Raw genomic sequence first — 16,153 nt, 5'->3', positions numbered from 1 at the left:
AAAGAGTACCAGGCCACCGTTAAATCAGAAAAAAACAAATGTTTCTCCCAAATCATCGCCTCAAACAGCTACAATCCCTGCGTTCTTTTCAACACCATTAACTCCATTTTAACCATGTCTCAGTCTGCCAACAGGCAGGCCTCTGCAGTTACGTGTGATGACTTTGCCAGTTTCTTTGTTAAAAAGGTTGAGTCGATTCCTCACACCACAGCTGACCCCCCTGTCTTTCTCCCCTCCACATAAGTCTTTAACCAATTTGAACCCATTTCCCTCTCATTTCTAAATGACGTCATTGGTCATATGAAACCCTCGGGTTCCCCTGCTGACCTCATCCCTGCATCATTTTTTAAACAAGTCCTACCCTCCATTGGACCCTCTGTTCTTGACATTATAAACAGCAGTATGGCTACAGGTGTAGTTCCTGACGCTTTTAAACATGCAGTGGTAACTCCTTTAATTTAAAAAAACGGACTTGATCCCTTCAACCTGCTCAAACTTCAGACCCATCTCCAAACTTCCCTTTCTTTCTAAGATCCTGGAGAAAATAGATTTCACTCAATTAAATGAGTTTTTGAGATCTTTCAGTCTGGCTTTAAGAAACTACACAGCACCGAAACAACCTTAGTTAGGGTCTGCAACGACATTCTTCTGGCAAATGACTCTGGTCAGTCTGTAGTCCTGGTACGCCTTGACCTTACCGCTGCATTTGATACTCTGGACCACAGTATCTTTTTATCCCAGCTAGAACACTGGGTTGGGATTACTGGTGCAGCGTTAGAATGGTTCCATTCATACCTGAGCGACAGGAGTTTCTGTGTTAATTTTGCTAACACTATCTACTTCAGTGCCTCTTTCCTGTGGGGTCCCGCAAGGCTCCATTCTTGGACCCCTTCCGTTTTCATTGTATCTTGTTGGATTTGATATCTTTTCTATCTTTTATATCTTTTGACAAGCCTTGACATTTCTCTGATGATGTGAAATGATGCATTTTCTACAAGGTGTGTGCAGGTATAATCATACACTAATTACTTCATGTTATATATAATCTCACAAGTGCTAAGGATAATCATACAAGTTCACATTTGATATAATTCTGAGGGAAACAGAGACAGATAAGACACTTGTTTGTGCAGCAGCAAACGATCCTTCTTTGTTCATCTGAGCAGAGCAGCTGAGAGTGAGGGCTCACTAATGTGACACACGGCGTACACATTGATTAAACATAAATAACGTTAAAACACAAACATTCATATACTTATACTTAAAACAGATGCAGTATTTATGCTCTCACATTAATAATAGTTCAGACACACAGAAAACATGTTTTAAAGCTTTACACAGACAAGAGCCAGAGTAAGTGTCCTGTGTTCCAAAACAAAGCTCGTAAATCACCCCCTTATCAGTAAAAGAATGAGCAAGGCCGTCTGGAGTAACCATGAATAAGATCTGCTCCTGACTGGCTGAACAGGGTGTCACTCAGACCATCAAGAGGTTTTGACACCCAATCACAAGTCTGTCCGAACCCGAAAGGGCGGGACATGAGAAACCTATAAATCTCACTCAGACACAAAGTTTGGTTGAACAAACATCGGCTGATTGACCAGGCAAGGTTTACTCTGATTTTGTTCCTCAGACTGCACTCTGATTATATGTAATATCTGCATACTTTAACTTTGTCTCAATTAAATCTTTTATACTAAGGTGAAGTGCTCCTGAAATTCTGTGCTCGGGTCATTTGAACACCCCAAAATCCTTCAATCTCCTCCCCTTAGGGTCTATCCTGAGGAAACAATGTCTTTCCTTTCATTGTTATGCTGATGACTCTCAGATTTATCTGCCGTTAACACCTAACAGTTTCTCCTCCATTTGCCCTTTGTTAAAATGTCTTGATGACATCAAGACTTGGATGGCTGCAAACTTTTTGAGTTTTAATGATCAGAAGACTGAGGTCACAGTTTTTTTTTTTTTTTTGTGCTGAAACGTTTCACCTTCAATCCAGAAGGCTTCATAAGTCAAGGAAACACACAACAAAATTGATTCTTCCTCCAACAGCTTACGCCAAAGTGTAACAAACCAGTTCTGCTTGTGATTAGATGGTCTCTTTGGTACGCCCCTCCTCCATTGCCGGCCCTCTTCCTTGTTGACAGTCTTGTCAAACTGGTTGAAAACAACAAAGTCCATGCTCAATAATCCAGGTATAAAATCCAACATTTTTGTAGTCAGGTCATCTGGACAGTTTCTTTTTTTGTGCTGAAACGTTTCGCCTTGGATCCGGAAGGCTTCATCAGTCAAGGAAACGCACAACAAAACTGATTCTTCCTCCAACAGCTTACTCCAAAGTGGAACAAACCAGTTCTGCTTGTGATTAGATGGTCTCTTTGGTAGGCCCCTCCTCTACTGCCGGCTCTCCTCCTTGTTGACAGTCTTGTCGATCTCGGGATAGTTTTAGGTCGTTGTCACACCAGATAGTCCGGTAGACTCGGTTCGGTTGGGGACCAATATTCATGACCTTTTGTTTACTTTTGAGCTGGTGCATTTGCATTCACACTGCACTGTGCAGTCGAGTCAACCTGTTGAACCAACCTATTCCCCCACTCGCCTGTGGGGGCGCTGCACCAAGAACTACTGAAAGAAACGACACAAAAACCTCTGAAGACATGTCTTCTTCTTCTTCTGTAAATAAAAATAAAAACAAAGTGGCATCAAATTTTAGCAGTTTTAGGAGTTATATTTTGTCATTTTTCAAAAATGGACTTAGCATGAGCAGAAGATGAGACAGAAGACCATGGAGAATATTGTTTTTCCAGACAAGGCAACTGACGGCTCCAAATAAGGTCAGAGAAATGCGTGTTTGTTCACCCTGTGGAGCGGGGCCCGGTCTGTTTACATTCACACTGCACTCGAACCGTGCTGGATTTCTCTTCTACAGGACCGAGACCTAGGTTTTAGCCCGGGCCAGAGTTCACCTTCCATTGACTGCCATTGACTGCCATGATGGAATTTCTTGGTAATTTAAAATTCACAGAGGTCTTTTTGGCTGGAGATCTCAACATTGATTGGTGTAAGTCGACCCCCCTCTGTGACAAATTCAAGGAATGTTGCTTGTCTTTTAATTTAACCCAACTGATCAATTCCCCCACTAGATTAAATAAAAACCATCCTGAAAAATCCTCCATCTTAGACCTGTTTCTAACTAATATGCCTCACAAATTCCCTGGTACAGGTGTATTCGCTGATCTTTTGAGTGATCGTGTGACAGCTGCTTTGAGAGATATTAAACTTCCACCTTCTAAGCCTAGATTAATTCAAAAAAGGGATTTGAAACGTTTTTGTGAACAGTCATTCCTCTGGGATCTGTCTCACTTTGACTGGCATTGTATTCTGTTAACTGATGACGTGAACTTCGCTTGGAACTATTTTCATAATAGTTTCATTTATTTTCTGAACATACATGCTCCTTTTCGTCAGTTCAGAATAAAGGGATGAGACAGCCCCTGGTTTACTCCAGAGCTAGCTGACCTCCTGCACAGGAGAGATCATCTTTGGGCTGCAGCGAGAAAATCTGACTCAGACACTGATTGGTTGAGTTTTCGACAGATGAGGAATAAATGTACAACTGCTGTCAAAGCAGCAAAACGCAACTATTTCTTATCTCAGACCTCCAAAAATCTACATGACCCTAACAGATTCTGGAAAACCATCAAATCTCTCTCAGGCACCCCCCAATCATCTGACCTCCCATCACAACTTCTCGTTAACTCTGTTCCTGTGTCAAATAAGCACGAGATCCTGAACTGTTTCAACAAACATTTTGTTGCTTCTGGTTCTTTATTTGACACAGTTACTAATGGAAGATCAGCCACTTCACTTAATAACCAAACTTCTACAAATCTAATCCCTACTACAAGTCAATCCTCAGTTAATCACAGCTTCTCTTTTTCTCCATTCTCAGTCAGTGAGGTTAATAAACTGTTAAAAGATCTTGACCCTAAAAAATCTGCAGGTCCAGATGAACTTCCACCTTATTTCTTAAGGCTGGCTGCTCATATCATCACAGTCCCTGTGACCCACATCTTCAATCTCTCCATAAGACAAAACTCCATCCCAGACACTTGGAAAACAGCCTTTGTTCTTCCTTTGCTGAAGGGAGGAGACCCCACCTCACTGAACAACTATCGACCAATCTCTAAACTCTGCATTTTAGCCAAGGTTCTAGAAAAACTGATAAACTCTCAAATCAAAAATTACTTTGACTCATTTAACATCTTACCTCCACATCAATCTGGTTTCAGGAAACAACACAGCACAACCACTGCTTCACTGAAGGTTCTTAATGATATTGTTGAAGCACTGGATGCTAAGGATTATTGTGCTGCACTTTTCTTAGACCTGTCTAAAGATTTTGACACTGTGGATCAGAACATCTTGTGTCATAAACTCTCAGAAATCGGTTTCTCAGATCACACCATTGGTTGGTTCTCTAACTATCTTTCAGACCGGAGGCAATGTGTTCAACATAATGGTACTTCCTCCAGTTATTTAACAGTCAACAATGGTGTACCACAAGGCTCAGTCTTAGGACACACCCTCTTTACAATCTACATACATAATGTAGGTAAAAACATCCCTAATGCATTCATACATTTCTATGCTGATGACACAGTTGTTTATTGTCGAGCTAAAACTGTTGCTAAGGCTTTCCAGCTTTTGGAATCTGCATTCAACATCATCCAGACAGATTTGTTCCGCCTCAAACTTGTCCTAAATGCCGACAAAACCAAAGGGATGCTTTTTTCAAATAGGAAGTTGGTCCCAGCAGTTCTTCCTCCGATTTTATCCTCAAATGGTGTCCCCATTGAGTTTGTTGATTCCTATAAATATTTGGGTATCTTGGTCGACTCACATCTCTCTTTTAAGCTCCATGTGGAAAACTTGATAAAGAAACTGAAAGTTAAACTGAAAAAAGTTAAATTTGTTTCTTTTTCAGAAACAAATCCTGTCTAACCCTGAATGCTAGAAAACGCCTTGTATCTGTGACTTTCCTTCCCTCAATTGATTATGGTGATATTATTTACATGAACGCTCCTACAAGAACCCTGCTGATGTTGGATGCCGTCTATCATGGTGCACTAAGATTCATAACTGGCTGTGATTATCGTACCCACCACTGCACCCTGTATTCACTGGTTAACTGGACATCATTAACTTCACACAGACTCTCTCACTGGTATATTTTCATGTTTAAATCACTTCTTGGTCTGTTGCCTTCATACATCTCCTCCTACATGTCTCTGCGTGAGTGCAGCTACGGAGTGCGCTCTCAGGACATTATTACCTGCAGTGTTCTCTCAATGAGGACTGAACTAGGCAAAAGGGCCTTCTCCTATTCCGCTCCTGTTTCCTGGAATATCTTACAAAAAGATTTGAAGCTCTCGACCTTGACCTCTCTAAGTGTCTTTAAGAATCTGTTGGACACCTGGCAGGGTCCAATGCTGACATGTTCCTGTTTTTAGTTTTCTACATTTGTCTTGGAATCTAGCTGTTTTTTGTTTTAGCCATCCTATTTGTTAAAAAAATAAAAATAAAATAAACTGTAGTATGCTTTTCTTATAACTGTTTATTGTTGTTGCTGTTGTCCATTGTTGTCATCTTTCTTTATTGAAATCAGGTCTCTCTTGTAAATGAGTCCTCGAGGCTCAATGGGATTTACCTGTATAAATAAAGGTTGATTGATTGTTCCGTGACAGAGTTCGATGGCGCGTTCACACCTCCCTAAACGAACCGGACTTTCTAGGAAAACGAGCTAGAGTTCGATTAAAGAGGACTAAACAGGGCTAGTGTGAATGCACCCTTAGACTCAGCCTTTAAGTTTAATAAGCAGATAAATTCTGTTCTTTAAAACAAGCTTCTTTCAGCTAAGGCAGATAGCTAAGCTCAAGTCAGTCCTGTCCAGATCCGACCTTAAAAAATTAGTCCTTGCATTTACTACAACCCGGCTGGACTACTGTAACTCGCTTTATGCTGAGGTCAGTCAGGTCTCTCTCTCTCACGTCTCCAGCTTGTCCAAAATGCTGCAGCTCGGCTACTAACTGGAACTCGCAGGTTTGAGCACATTACTCCAGTTCTGTCCTCCCTTCACTGGCTTCCTGTGCATGTCAGTTGACTTTAAGATTCTTCTGCTGACATTTAAGTGTGTTAATGGCCTTGCACCCTCATACCTCTCCGACCTCCTTCATCCTTATACTCCTTCTCGGGCCTTGAGATCATCAGACCAGCTGCTTTTGGCCGTACCAAAAACCAGGCTGAAGCTCAGAGGAGATTGGGCGTCGTCAGTCATGGGCCACAAACTCTGGAATAATCTGCCCATCAACATTCGACAGGCCACCTCAGTCTCTATTTTTAAATCTCTCCTCAAAACACATCTGTACTCATTGACATTTAACACAATGTGATCTCATTTGGTATTTCATTGTTGATTGTGTTCATCCATTTTGCTTTCACTCCCTGACTTTTAACGCAAGGTGATTTGATTTAGTATTTCATTGTTTCTCATTATATTTCATTTTTTTATGCGTTTATTCATTTTGCTGTAATATCTTATTAATATTTGATGCTGTGATCTTTTTTGGTAAGCACTTTGACAACAGTTACCGTTTTAAATAAATAAATGTGACTTGACTTGGCTTTAGAACCTTGCAAATACAGACCCTTTCCAAAAAATTAGAATATCATGGAAAAGTTGTTTAACTTCCATAATTCCATTCAAAAAGTTAATCTTTAATAGATGATAGATTCAGCGCCCACAATTTAAACAATTTCAAGTATTTATTTGATTCCAAAAAAGTTCAATCTGGTCCTCTGGACATTAAAAACAAAACAAACAAAAAAAACACAAAATGTAGAAACGTTTCGTCTCTCATCCGAAAGACTTACTCAGTTTGAGGTGCTGTATTCAGCTCAGTCTCTTAAATAGCACCTTCTCAGAATGGATCAACCAGTTTGCTGCTGACAACCAAAACCAGCTGCTCACATGGTCAAGAAGGACCATCAGCCTAACAATGGATCATTGGCACACTGATGGCTGTTTGCTATTCACAGGGGGCCGAGTGATACTAGCAATAACAGCATTGTACGAAGGGGACAGTTGAACACAGAGGCCTCCACCCGTTTAATGATGGCCTCCTTTACTCCTCTCTCAAACCATCGTTCCTCTCTGTCCAGGATGTGAACATCTTCATCCCTGAAAGAGTGACCGCTGGCCTGGAGATGAGTGTAGACTGCAGAATCCTGGCCTGATGATGTTGACCTTCTTTTGGCCAGTGGCTGTTTTGTTTCCCCGATGTAAGACTGATCACAGCCCTCCTTACACTGAACAGCATACACAATATTATTACATTAAAAAAAAACCCTATCATGAGAAAGTTATGACACTCCTTAGTGACGTAAACACTTATGAACCTCTGAAAAGAGATCCAGGAAGTGGTTACAAGAAGAAATTGATAGATTGCCTGAAAATTTTGGAGCAGGACAAGGCTATTGACCGTTTTCTGTACCACAGACTGTACCCAGGGGAGGCCACACCTAGTCTGTATGGTTTACCTAAAATCCACAAACAAGGTGTACCTTTAAGACCAATCGTTAGCATGATTAACTCTGTCACTTACGTTTCCAAATATCTGGCGTCAGTACTCATCCCTTTAGTTGGCAGCTCAGAACACCACATACAGAACACCATGGACTTTGTGGATAAGGTGAGGGATGTCATCATGGAGACTGATGAAACAATGGTCTCTTTTGATGTCACATCACTCTTTACGTGCATTCCTGTTGATGATGCAGTAGAGGTGGTCAGTTTAAAATTAAAATCAGACACCACTCTGAGCAGCAGGACCACACTTTCCACAGAACAACTGTGTCAACTCTTGAAACTGTGCCTGCAGTCAACCTACTTCACATATGGGGAGCAATATTATAGGCAGAAACATGGGTGTGCTATGGGGTCTCCAGTTTCTCCTATTGTTGCCAACCTGTACATGGAGGAAGTAGAAAAGAGAGCCTTGATGTCCTTTTCAGGGACACCACCAAGTCATTGGTTCAGGTATGTTGACGACGCCTGGGTTAAAATTAAATCTCAGGAAGTCCAACATTTTACTGACCACATCAACTCTGTGGATAAATACATCAAGTTCACACGAGAAGATGAAAAAAATGGCAAGTTGGCTTTCTTGGACTGTGAGGTCTCAGTCTCTGATAGAGGACATTTGCAAACTGAGGTGTACCGCAAACCCACACACACAGACCAGTATTTGCAGTTTGACTCCCATCACCCTTTGGAGCACAAGTTAGGAGTCATTAGGACTCTGTATCACAGAGCAGACAGCGTCCCCACTAGCTCAGGAGCCAGGCAGAAGGAGAAATCCCACACAAGACAGGCTCTAGAGCAATGTGGATATCCTAACTGGGCCTTCCTAAAAGCAGAGAAGAAACCCAAACAGGACTCCAGTCAGCCAACAGGTGAAAAGGAGGAACCCAGACCCAGACCAGTGGTCATTCCATATGTTGAGGGAGTATCAGAGAAACTGAGACGTTTATTTTCTAAACATAACGTCCCAGTGGCTTTTAAACCCCAAAATACATTACGGCAAAGACTGGTTCATCCCAAAGATCCAGTCCCCCGGCACAAACAGAGTAATGTTGTGTATGCTGTTCAGTGTCAGGAGGGCTGTGATCAGTCTTACATCGGGGAAACAAAACAGCCACTGGCCAAAAGGATGGCCCAGCACAGAAGATCAACATCATCAGGCCAGGACTCTGCGGTCTACACTCATCTCCAGGCCAGCGGTCACTCTTTCAGGGATGAAGATGTGCACATCCTGGATAGAGAGGAACGATGGTTTGAGAGAGGAGTAAAGGAGGCCATCTTTGTGAAAAGAAACCGTCCATCATTAAACAGGGGTGGAGGCCTCCGGGTTCAACTGTCCCCCTCTTACAATGCTGTGATTGCTAGTATCACTCAGCCCTCTGTGAATAGTACACAGCCATCAGTGTGCTAATGATCCATTGTTAGGCTGATGGTCCTTCTTGAGCATGTGATCAGCTGGTTTTGGTTGTCAGCAGCAAAACTGGTTGATCCACTCTGAGAAGGTGCTATTTAAGAGACTGAGCTGAAAACAGCACCTCAGACTGAAGAAGTCTCTCGGACGAGAGACGAAACGTTTCTACATTTTTTGTTGTTTTGGTTTTTTTTGTAATGTCCAGAGGACCAGATTTAACTTTTTTAGATTTTTCTACCTGGATTATTGAGCATGCATCAGAATACTTGAAATTGTTTAAATTGTGGGCCCTGAACCTATCTATTAAAGATTAACTTTTTGAATGGAATTATGGAAGTTAAACAACTTTTCCATGATATTCAAATTATTTGGAAAGGATCTGTATATATTATACACACACACACCTCTGTGCCACCACTCCATTACAATGATCAGTTACCTTTTAAATTTGTTGATCTTGTTGCATTGAATCAAATGCAATAAACAGAACCCAAAACGCAAACCAAACTCAGAACCCCACCCCCACCCAAATATAAACATATACACTTTAAATTTATGAACTCATTGGCAGGCTGTAAGTAGCCCATGGGCAACAATTTTTATATAAATAAAATAACGCTCCCTGGGAGTGGTGGCGTAGAGGCTAGAGGGTGGGCCTGTGATTGGAGGGTCGTTGGTCAACCCCAGCTCAACTCCCCAGACAGACATCAAAATATGGGTGGAGAAGGTGAAATGCCCACACCTGCCTCCACCCTCATTTGCCCCTCCCTGGGCCCATGACCACTCCCCCCCCCCCCCCCCCCCCCCAGCTGTTACATGGGCACCCTAGATGGCAGCTTACTGCCTTATATGCATGCTCACATGTGCAATGCAAAAAACGCAGAGAATTAATTTCTCCATAGGAGATTAATAGAGTACAATAAAATAAAAAATATCCAAAATCAACATTCAAGCTGGATGGAACTCTCACTGCAGCCACCAGTCTACATTATCTACCCCGAATGCACTGCAGCATCAATAAAATGGCAATGTCTGTGTCAGGTTTTTTTAATGCACAAAAACTAAACCAACAGTATTTTTACCGTCTCGTTTTTGGAGCTGAAGTAATTGTTTCACATGTTTATCGTTCCAACTAGTCTTTTTAAGCATGCAGAGTTGTTAAACTCCACCCACTTGGAACAAAGGACAGGACGCTCCGATCTGATATATGGCATAGTTTACTTCACATTTTCATTACAGAGTAAATCTCATTTCTAACACAGGTACTGGACAGCTTCTTAACACCGATACATGAGGCTGCATTAGCTAGTGGATACTGCATAGACACACACATACAAATACACACACACACACACACACACGCACGCACACACTAAATTTTTTACTACAAAGTTCAACGTGCTGCGACTGCAGTGCAGCTACAGAATGCGATCATGTATTAGAAATGTCTTAAGCTTCACCTGTTCTCTCTCTCTCTCTCTCTCTCTCTCTCACACACACACACACACACACGCACGCACACACAGATTCTGTCCCTGTAGTTGTAATGGACATCTGGGTGTCTCACATCCTGTCCTCACAGCTTCACTGCTCATTTGGACGAGTTACAAAGCTGTTGATCTAAGAACTGAAACGTTTCCTGTAGTGGTTTGACTGGGGGGGTTCTTTTTCGTCATGTTGCGTGCAGGAACAGCAGGAATGTGGAAAAACAGAGTCCTCCCTGAAGAGCTGTGAATAAACAAGCATGTGTGTGCACCTCATGAGACACCTACACACCTGCTCAGTCATTACCAGATCAAAGTTCCAATTTTACAACAGGACAGCAGCGATGAGGACACACGAGCACACACGCACGCACGCACGCACACATACACACACAAACAAACACCTGGAGCTACGAAAGAAGCAGCAGATGGAACCAGTTTGGATCTGCTTTGTTTCCATCTCTGTGTTTAGTGTCAGGTCGGTGCCGTCCTCCTCCTACCTGTGCGGCGTGGATTAGATGGACAGCAGGAAGTGAACCACCATATTTACATGGACAACAAGAAGCTGACTGAACCCGAGCGTCACTCACTACAGGCCCTCATAACGGGGAGGGAACCCAAGATTTAAGTGCATTTTCATCAGGAATGTTTGAGGACCCCTAAACTAGTTGGTCTCATCACGGGAGGGTCCTGTGGGGGTGGGGGGTTGGAGTGGGGTAGTGTGCACCTTTAACGGCTTCTCCCATTTGACTTCAAGGAATGTTCAACAAATTTAACCTCGCACTCAGAAATTACATCAGGATGAGAGCCCAGCGCAACCACAGGAGACACACACACACACACACACACCTGGTACACAGGTTAACCAACAAAACAAGATTGTAGCATGGTGTTAATAAACAAGTAGAAGATGAACTGGAATCAGAAGGAGGAGGACAATAATATCGCCGCTGCTGCTGGCAGCAGCTGGTTTTTCCCTTCTGAAGTTAAACCTCAATTATTTTCTTTATTTGTTGTTGGAGGGAGGAGGGGAGGTACGGAGGACAGATTGCTGGTAGGGATGGTGGGAGAACTGGTCATTAGGTCTGGACTCTAGAACTGCTGGGCCAACAGCTCGCAGAGACGCCTGGACACGGAGTCTTTGCTGCAGCGCAGAGTCAGACGATACATCTGCAAAGGAGGAAGAAACGGAGTGAAAACAGGAACACCCAAAGCTTTGTGACGAGCGGTGATGAGAGCATCTACATGGAGCTGGACCTACTGGTCCTGGGCTGGGTGAGTGGCTCAGCCACACATTTAGTTATTAACAATCCACCTTTACAAAAATAGACACTTTTTCATTTTGGCAAATGCTGTAAAAACATGGAGTGAAGGCTCTTTAAGGCAGTTAGCTTAGCATAAAAACTGGAAGCAAAGGGAAACTGCTAGCCTTACTTGGTGCTCAAACAAATCAGTGTAAGCAAAACAAATGTTTCTACAGGACACCAGAAATCACATCATGACTTCTGATACAGAAAAGAACTTGTCACATAAAAATGCAGATGAGTTAAAACGGTTCACAAATGTACAAAAAATAATAATCACGGAAACGTCAAATTGGTTTTTCTTCCAATTTTCTTCTAACTTACTGCAGAAAAACAGGCAGAGCTGTAAATTAACCAACAAATCTTTAAATACCCCCAAAATATGTGAATACTGCTATATGTGAATACAAAGTTACAAGTGTGAATACAATTTATGAACTTTATCAACAAAAAACAATATATTTTAAATGGGACTGAAACAAATGCATGAAACTTTGATTCAGAGGAAGTAAATATAAACATATATACAGTACATATACATAGGAGTACAACTAAAATAAAATAAAAACAAGCTTGTATCAAAACGGAATGAATGCATGAGTGGAATGGAATAAAAACATTTAATACCAACAAAAACAAAAAGTTTCTATAAAAACAGAAGTGGTCATCATGGTCCTGTAATAACCAGCACCTGTTTGTTATCAGGAGTTCTACAGGTTCTGTGTTTTGGATAGTTCTGTGTTACAGATGCTGTGAGATCAGTGAAGGCCACAATCCTGCATGTTTTACACATTTCTCTGCTTCAACACAGCCCATGTGAACTAGAGCTGCCATTTCTAACCTGAACCTGGCCCCGCACGACCCGGATTAGGGCCGGATCATAATTATGTGTGGGCCGGTGTCGGGCTTTTGATTGCATCAGCGGACGCACGCAGCTGACTATTCAGTTATGTGGTAACATGGCTTGCCATACTATCACTAGCCACATACGGCCATTTCACCGCGAGCTGCCCAGCCTCGAAAGAGATCAAAAGTTCAGTTAAGCTTCAGATGGATACAGCCAGTGATTCATCAGCCCAAATGGACATTCATTCAACTGCTGCACTCAGGGGACACGCGTGGCTGACAACCCAAACAGGTGAGATCACAAAATATCAGACATGTCAGAGCAGGGTCCATGTCTGAATAATACAGAATGCAGGCAAAAGCAGGACTTTACTGCGCTTTGACGGCCATGAAAGGACAAACACCCCCTCAGCTCTGATCTTCTGCTCCCTTTACTCAGCTGTGCACGACCGTTAACTATATAAGCAGTCAAAGCTTCATTAAAAATGTCGGGGGGGGGGTTTCAGGTTCGGACCTGTAATTACTGTTAATTCGTCAGGTCGGGTGGGGTTCAGAAATGATGGCTATGGGCTGGGGCCGGGTCGAGTCGGATTTTTTGGGCCTGCATTCAACTTTAATGTGAGCTGAGGAGCAGACAAGTGAACATGCAGGGTGGAGGCCCTCCAGGCCTGCAGACCACCGTCCTACATGATCAAAGTTAGGATAGATGCATCGTGGACATCAAAAATTCTGAATCAATATTCAATATTCAAAAATGTCAATCTGTGCTGCCAACAAGAGCACTGTGTACTAGTCCCAGCTGTAAAAAAACATGTTGAATATAATCCATCAAATATATTATTATTGACAGAAAATCCGACTGCTGTAAATTTCCCAGATTATTCAGGGTGATTTACAAAGACTTTTAGATTTAACTACCAGCACACAGTTAAACCTTTTCAAACAGACAAAGCTGCAGCTCTGTACAGTCTCACTGTGTTCACTTTGAAACAGCTGTTGTTTCACACCAACTTTTCTATGAAGTCGTCTAAAAACAAGTGGTGCTGACAACCAGGGATTATCTATCCAAAAGGTTTAAACCAACAACACCCAGCTTTGAGAAGATGGATTACTTTAAAAATATGGATTTTTTTTTTAAGTGGTCAGATTAAAACAAAATGATGAGCGTCTGTCTTTATAGTTGCAGTTTTAGTTCAACAGAAAACCAGCAGAGGAAGAATCAGAGCTCACCGGCACCCCCAGGACACCCACACAGGTTACTGCTAACATCTTTACTGGTTTATATCCAGTCAACAAGATGAAACTTTTAATACAGTTATGTGAAATCCACAAACCATTCTATAGAAAACATGACTTGTTACAAGTAAATGGACTGTACTTATACAGCGCCTTTCTATCTTATTTCAAGATACTCAAAGCACTTTACACTACAATCTGCCTCATTTACCCATTCACACAGCACTGTTAGAGCTCTACAAAGCTAATTGAACAAATCATTCTAAAGAGACTAACCAGTGCTTTAGATCACATTCATACACCGATGGGACACACATCAGAGGCTATGAGGGGTTCAGTGTCTTGCCCAGGGACATTTCGACATGTGACTGCTGGTGGATTGTATTGGAGGACGACTGCTCTAACCACTCAGCCACAGACGCCCAAGTGTGTACAAACAGCAATCAATCCTATGGAAACTGCATTTATAAAAACTAATCAAATTAAAAACAAACAACGTTTGTTTGTTTTTTTCTTACTGTTGTGCGTTTGTGGATTATTTGCACCAACCACGCTCCATAATTTTCACTGCTTCTGTGCTGTGATTGTGAATGATAAAATGTTCATCAGTTGGTAGAGCTGAGCCCTCTCTCAGCAAGAAGGTTGCCAGTTCAAATCCCGATCCAGGGGCCTTTCTGTGTGGAGTTTGCATGTTCTCTCCGTGCATGCGTGAGTTTTCTCCAGGTACTCCAGTTTCTTCCCACAGACAAAAAACATGCATGTTAGACTGACTGACAACTCTAAATTGTCTCTAGGTGTGAGTGAGAGAGTGAATGGTTGTCTCGTTTGTCTCCAGGTGTCCCTGTGGTGGACTGGAGACCTGTCCAGGTGTAACTGTGGTGGACTGGAGACCTGTCCAGGTGTCCCTGTGGTGGACTGGAGACCTGTCCAGGGTGTCCCCTGATTGATTGATCAATGATTGATTTGATTGATTTATTGATGTGATACACTGATGTGTTCTCGCCGTCTCCCACAACCAACTCCCTGACATGTCTCTGTGTGCAGTTGGGACTGCTGATGACAGCTCAGCAGAGCGGTTGGCGTGGGGGGCGGCGATTCTACAAAATGAAAGTTACAGCTGTAACTACGGTTCTATGAATCCCGGATGACCGCCAGAGGCGGTGCTTAAAGCACTGAATGATCATTCTTGCGCTTGTCAAGTATTTTAATGCCATCATAGTCACGTGTGACGTCCGGGACACAGGTGAGTTTATATATGTGCGTGACAACGGTAGCCCAGTCCCTTAATCTTCTCGCGAAATGCGATGATTCCGAGGGACCGAGCGCTCTAGCGGTCATCCGGGATTCATAGAACCATAGTTACAGCTGTAACTTTTGTTCTATTTCATCCCTACTGACCACCAGAGGTGGTGGTTAAAGCACCGGATGACGATTGCCAACAGAGTCCTGAGGAATCACACCCACAAGAAGAAGTAAAATTTAAGTGTGGCCACATTACTGAGACAAACATGGGTGCTGTGATAGGATCCCTTCCAACAGGTGAAAGGCAGCCAGGTTTACCCTGTAGAACCTAGCAAAGGTATTTGGGGATGACCAGGAGGCTGCTGCACATATCGCCTCCAGAGTGACCCTATTCATAGCAGCCCATGACATGCTAACGCTCCTGGTGGAATGGCATCATACCCCTACAGGTGGCTGGTGGCCCTGCAGAATGTACGCCTGTTCCACTACGTCCACAATCCAGCGCGCAAGGCGCTGCTTGGAAAGGGCCTGCCCTTTGCGAGGCCCTGCATAGCAAATGAACATAGACTGCAGCAGAGAAGCTGTCCCGTCTGACGTATGCTTCCAGTGCCCGAACAGGGCAGAGAGGCTCGTCAGCACCATCTGCATCGAAGCGAGCAAGCTGGAGAGGCAGAGAGTGGGTTACAGATGAGGCCACCTTAGGGAAGAATGCTATGTTAGGCCAGAGTATAACACCCAAACCAGCCGGGTTCCAACGGCAACAGTGCTCGTGAACAGACGGCGCATGTAGTTCACCTACTCGTTTGGCCGAAGCCATGGCCAGGAGAAACGCGGTTTTCTTAGACAAGCACTCGAGGCACACCTCCGTCAAGGGCTCAAACGGAGCAGACCGCAGGGTAGCGAGGACCAGAGAAAGGTCCCACACAGGCATGACGAGGCGCGCATGTGTGTGTGTGTGTGTGTGTGTGTGTGTGGGGGGGGGGGGGGG

General features: G+C 43.1%; 1 protein-coding gene across 2 annotated transcripts in view; it reads right to left on the bottom strand.

Annotated features, from left to right (window-relative positions):
- Positions 1 to 11,032: 11,032 nt before the first annotated feature.
- The window catches only part of ap2a1 (adaptor related protein complex 2 subunit alpha 1), a 115,466-nt gene continuing 110,345 nt past the window's right edge, over positions 11,033 to 16,153 (bottom strand). For both annotated transcript variants that reach the window (XM_037688797.1, XM_037688796.1), the window contains one exon: positions 11,033 to 11,707. In XM_037688797.1, coding sequence (XP_037544725.1) covers positions 11,630 to 11,707 — 78 coding nt within the window. In that variant the 3' untranslated portion in view covers positions 11,033 to 11,629. The remainder of the gene's footprint in view (positions 11,708 to 16,153) is intronic.

This window comes from Nematolebias whitei, chromosome 15, assembly GCF_014905685.2.
Source record: "Nematolebias whitei isolate Nwh7 chromosome 15, NemWhi1, whole genome shotgun sequence".
NCBI lineage: Eukaryota > Metazoa > Chordata > Actinopteri > Cyprinodontiformes > Rivulidae > Nematolebias > Nematolebias whitei.
Note: the sequence above shows the minus strand (reverse complement) of the source record. Positions and strands in the feature narration are given on the sequence as shown.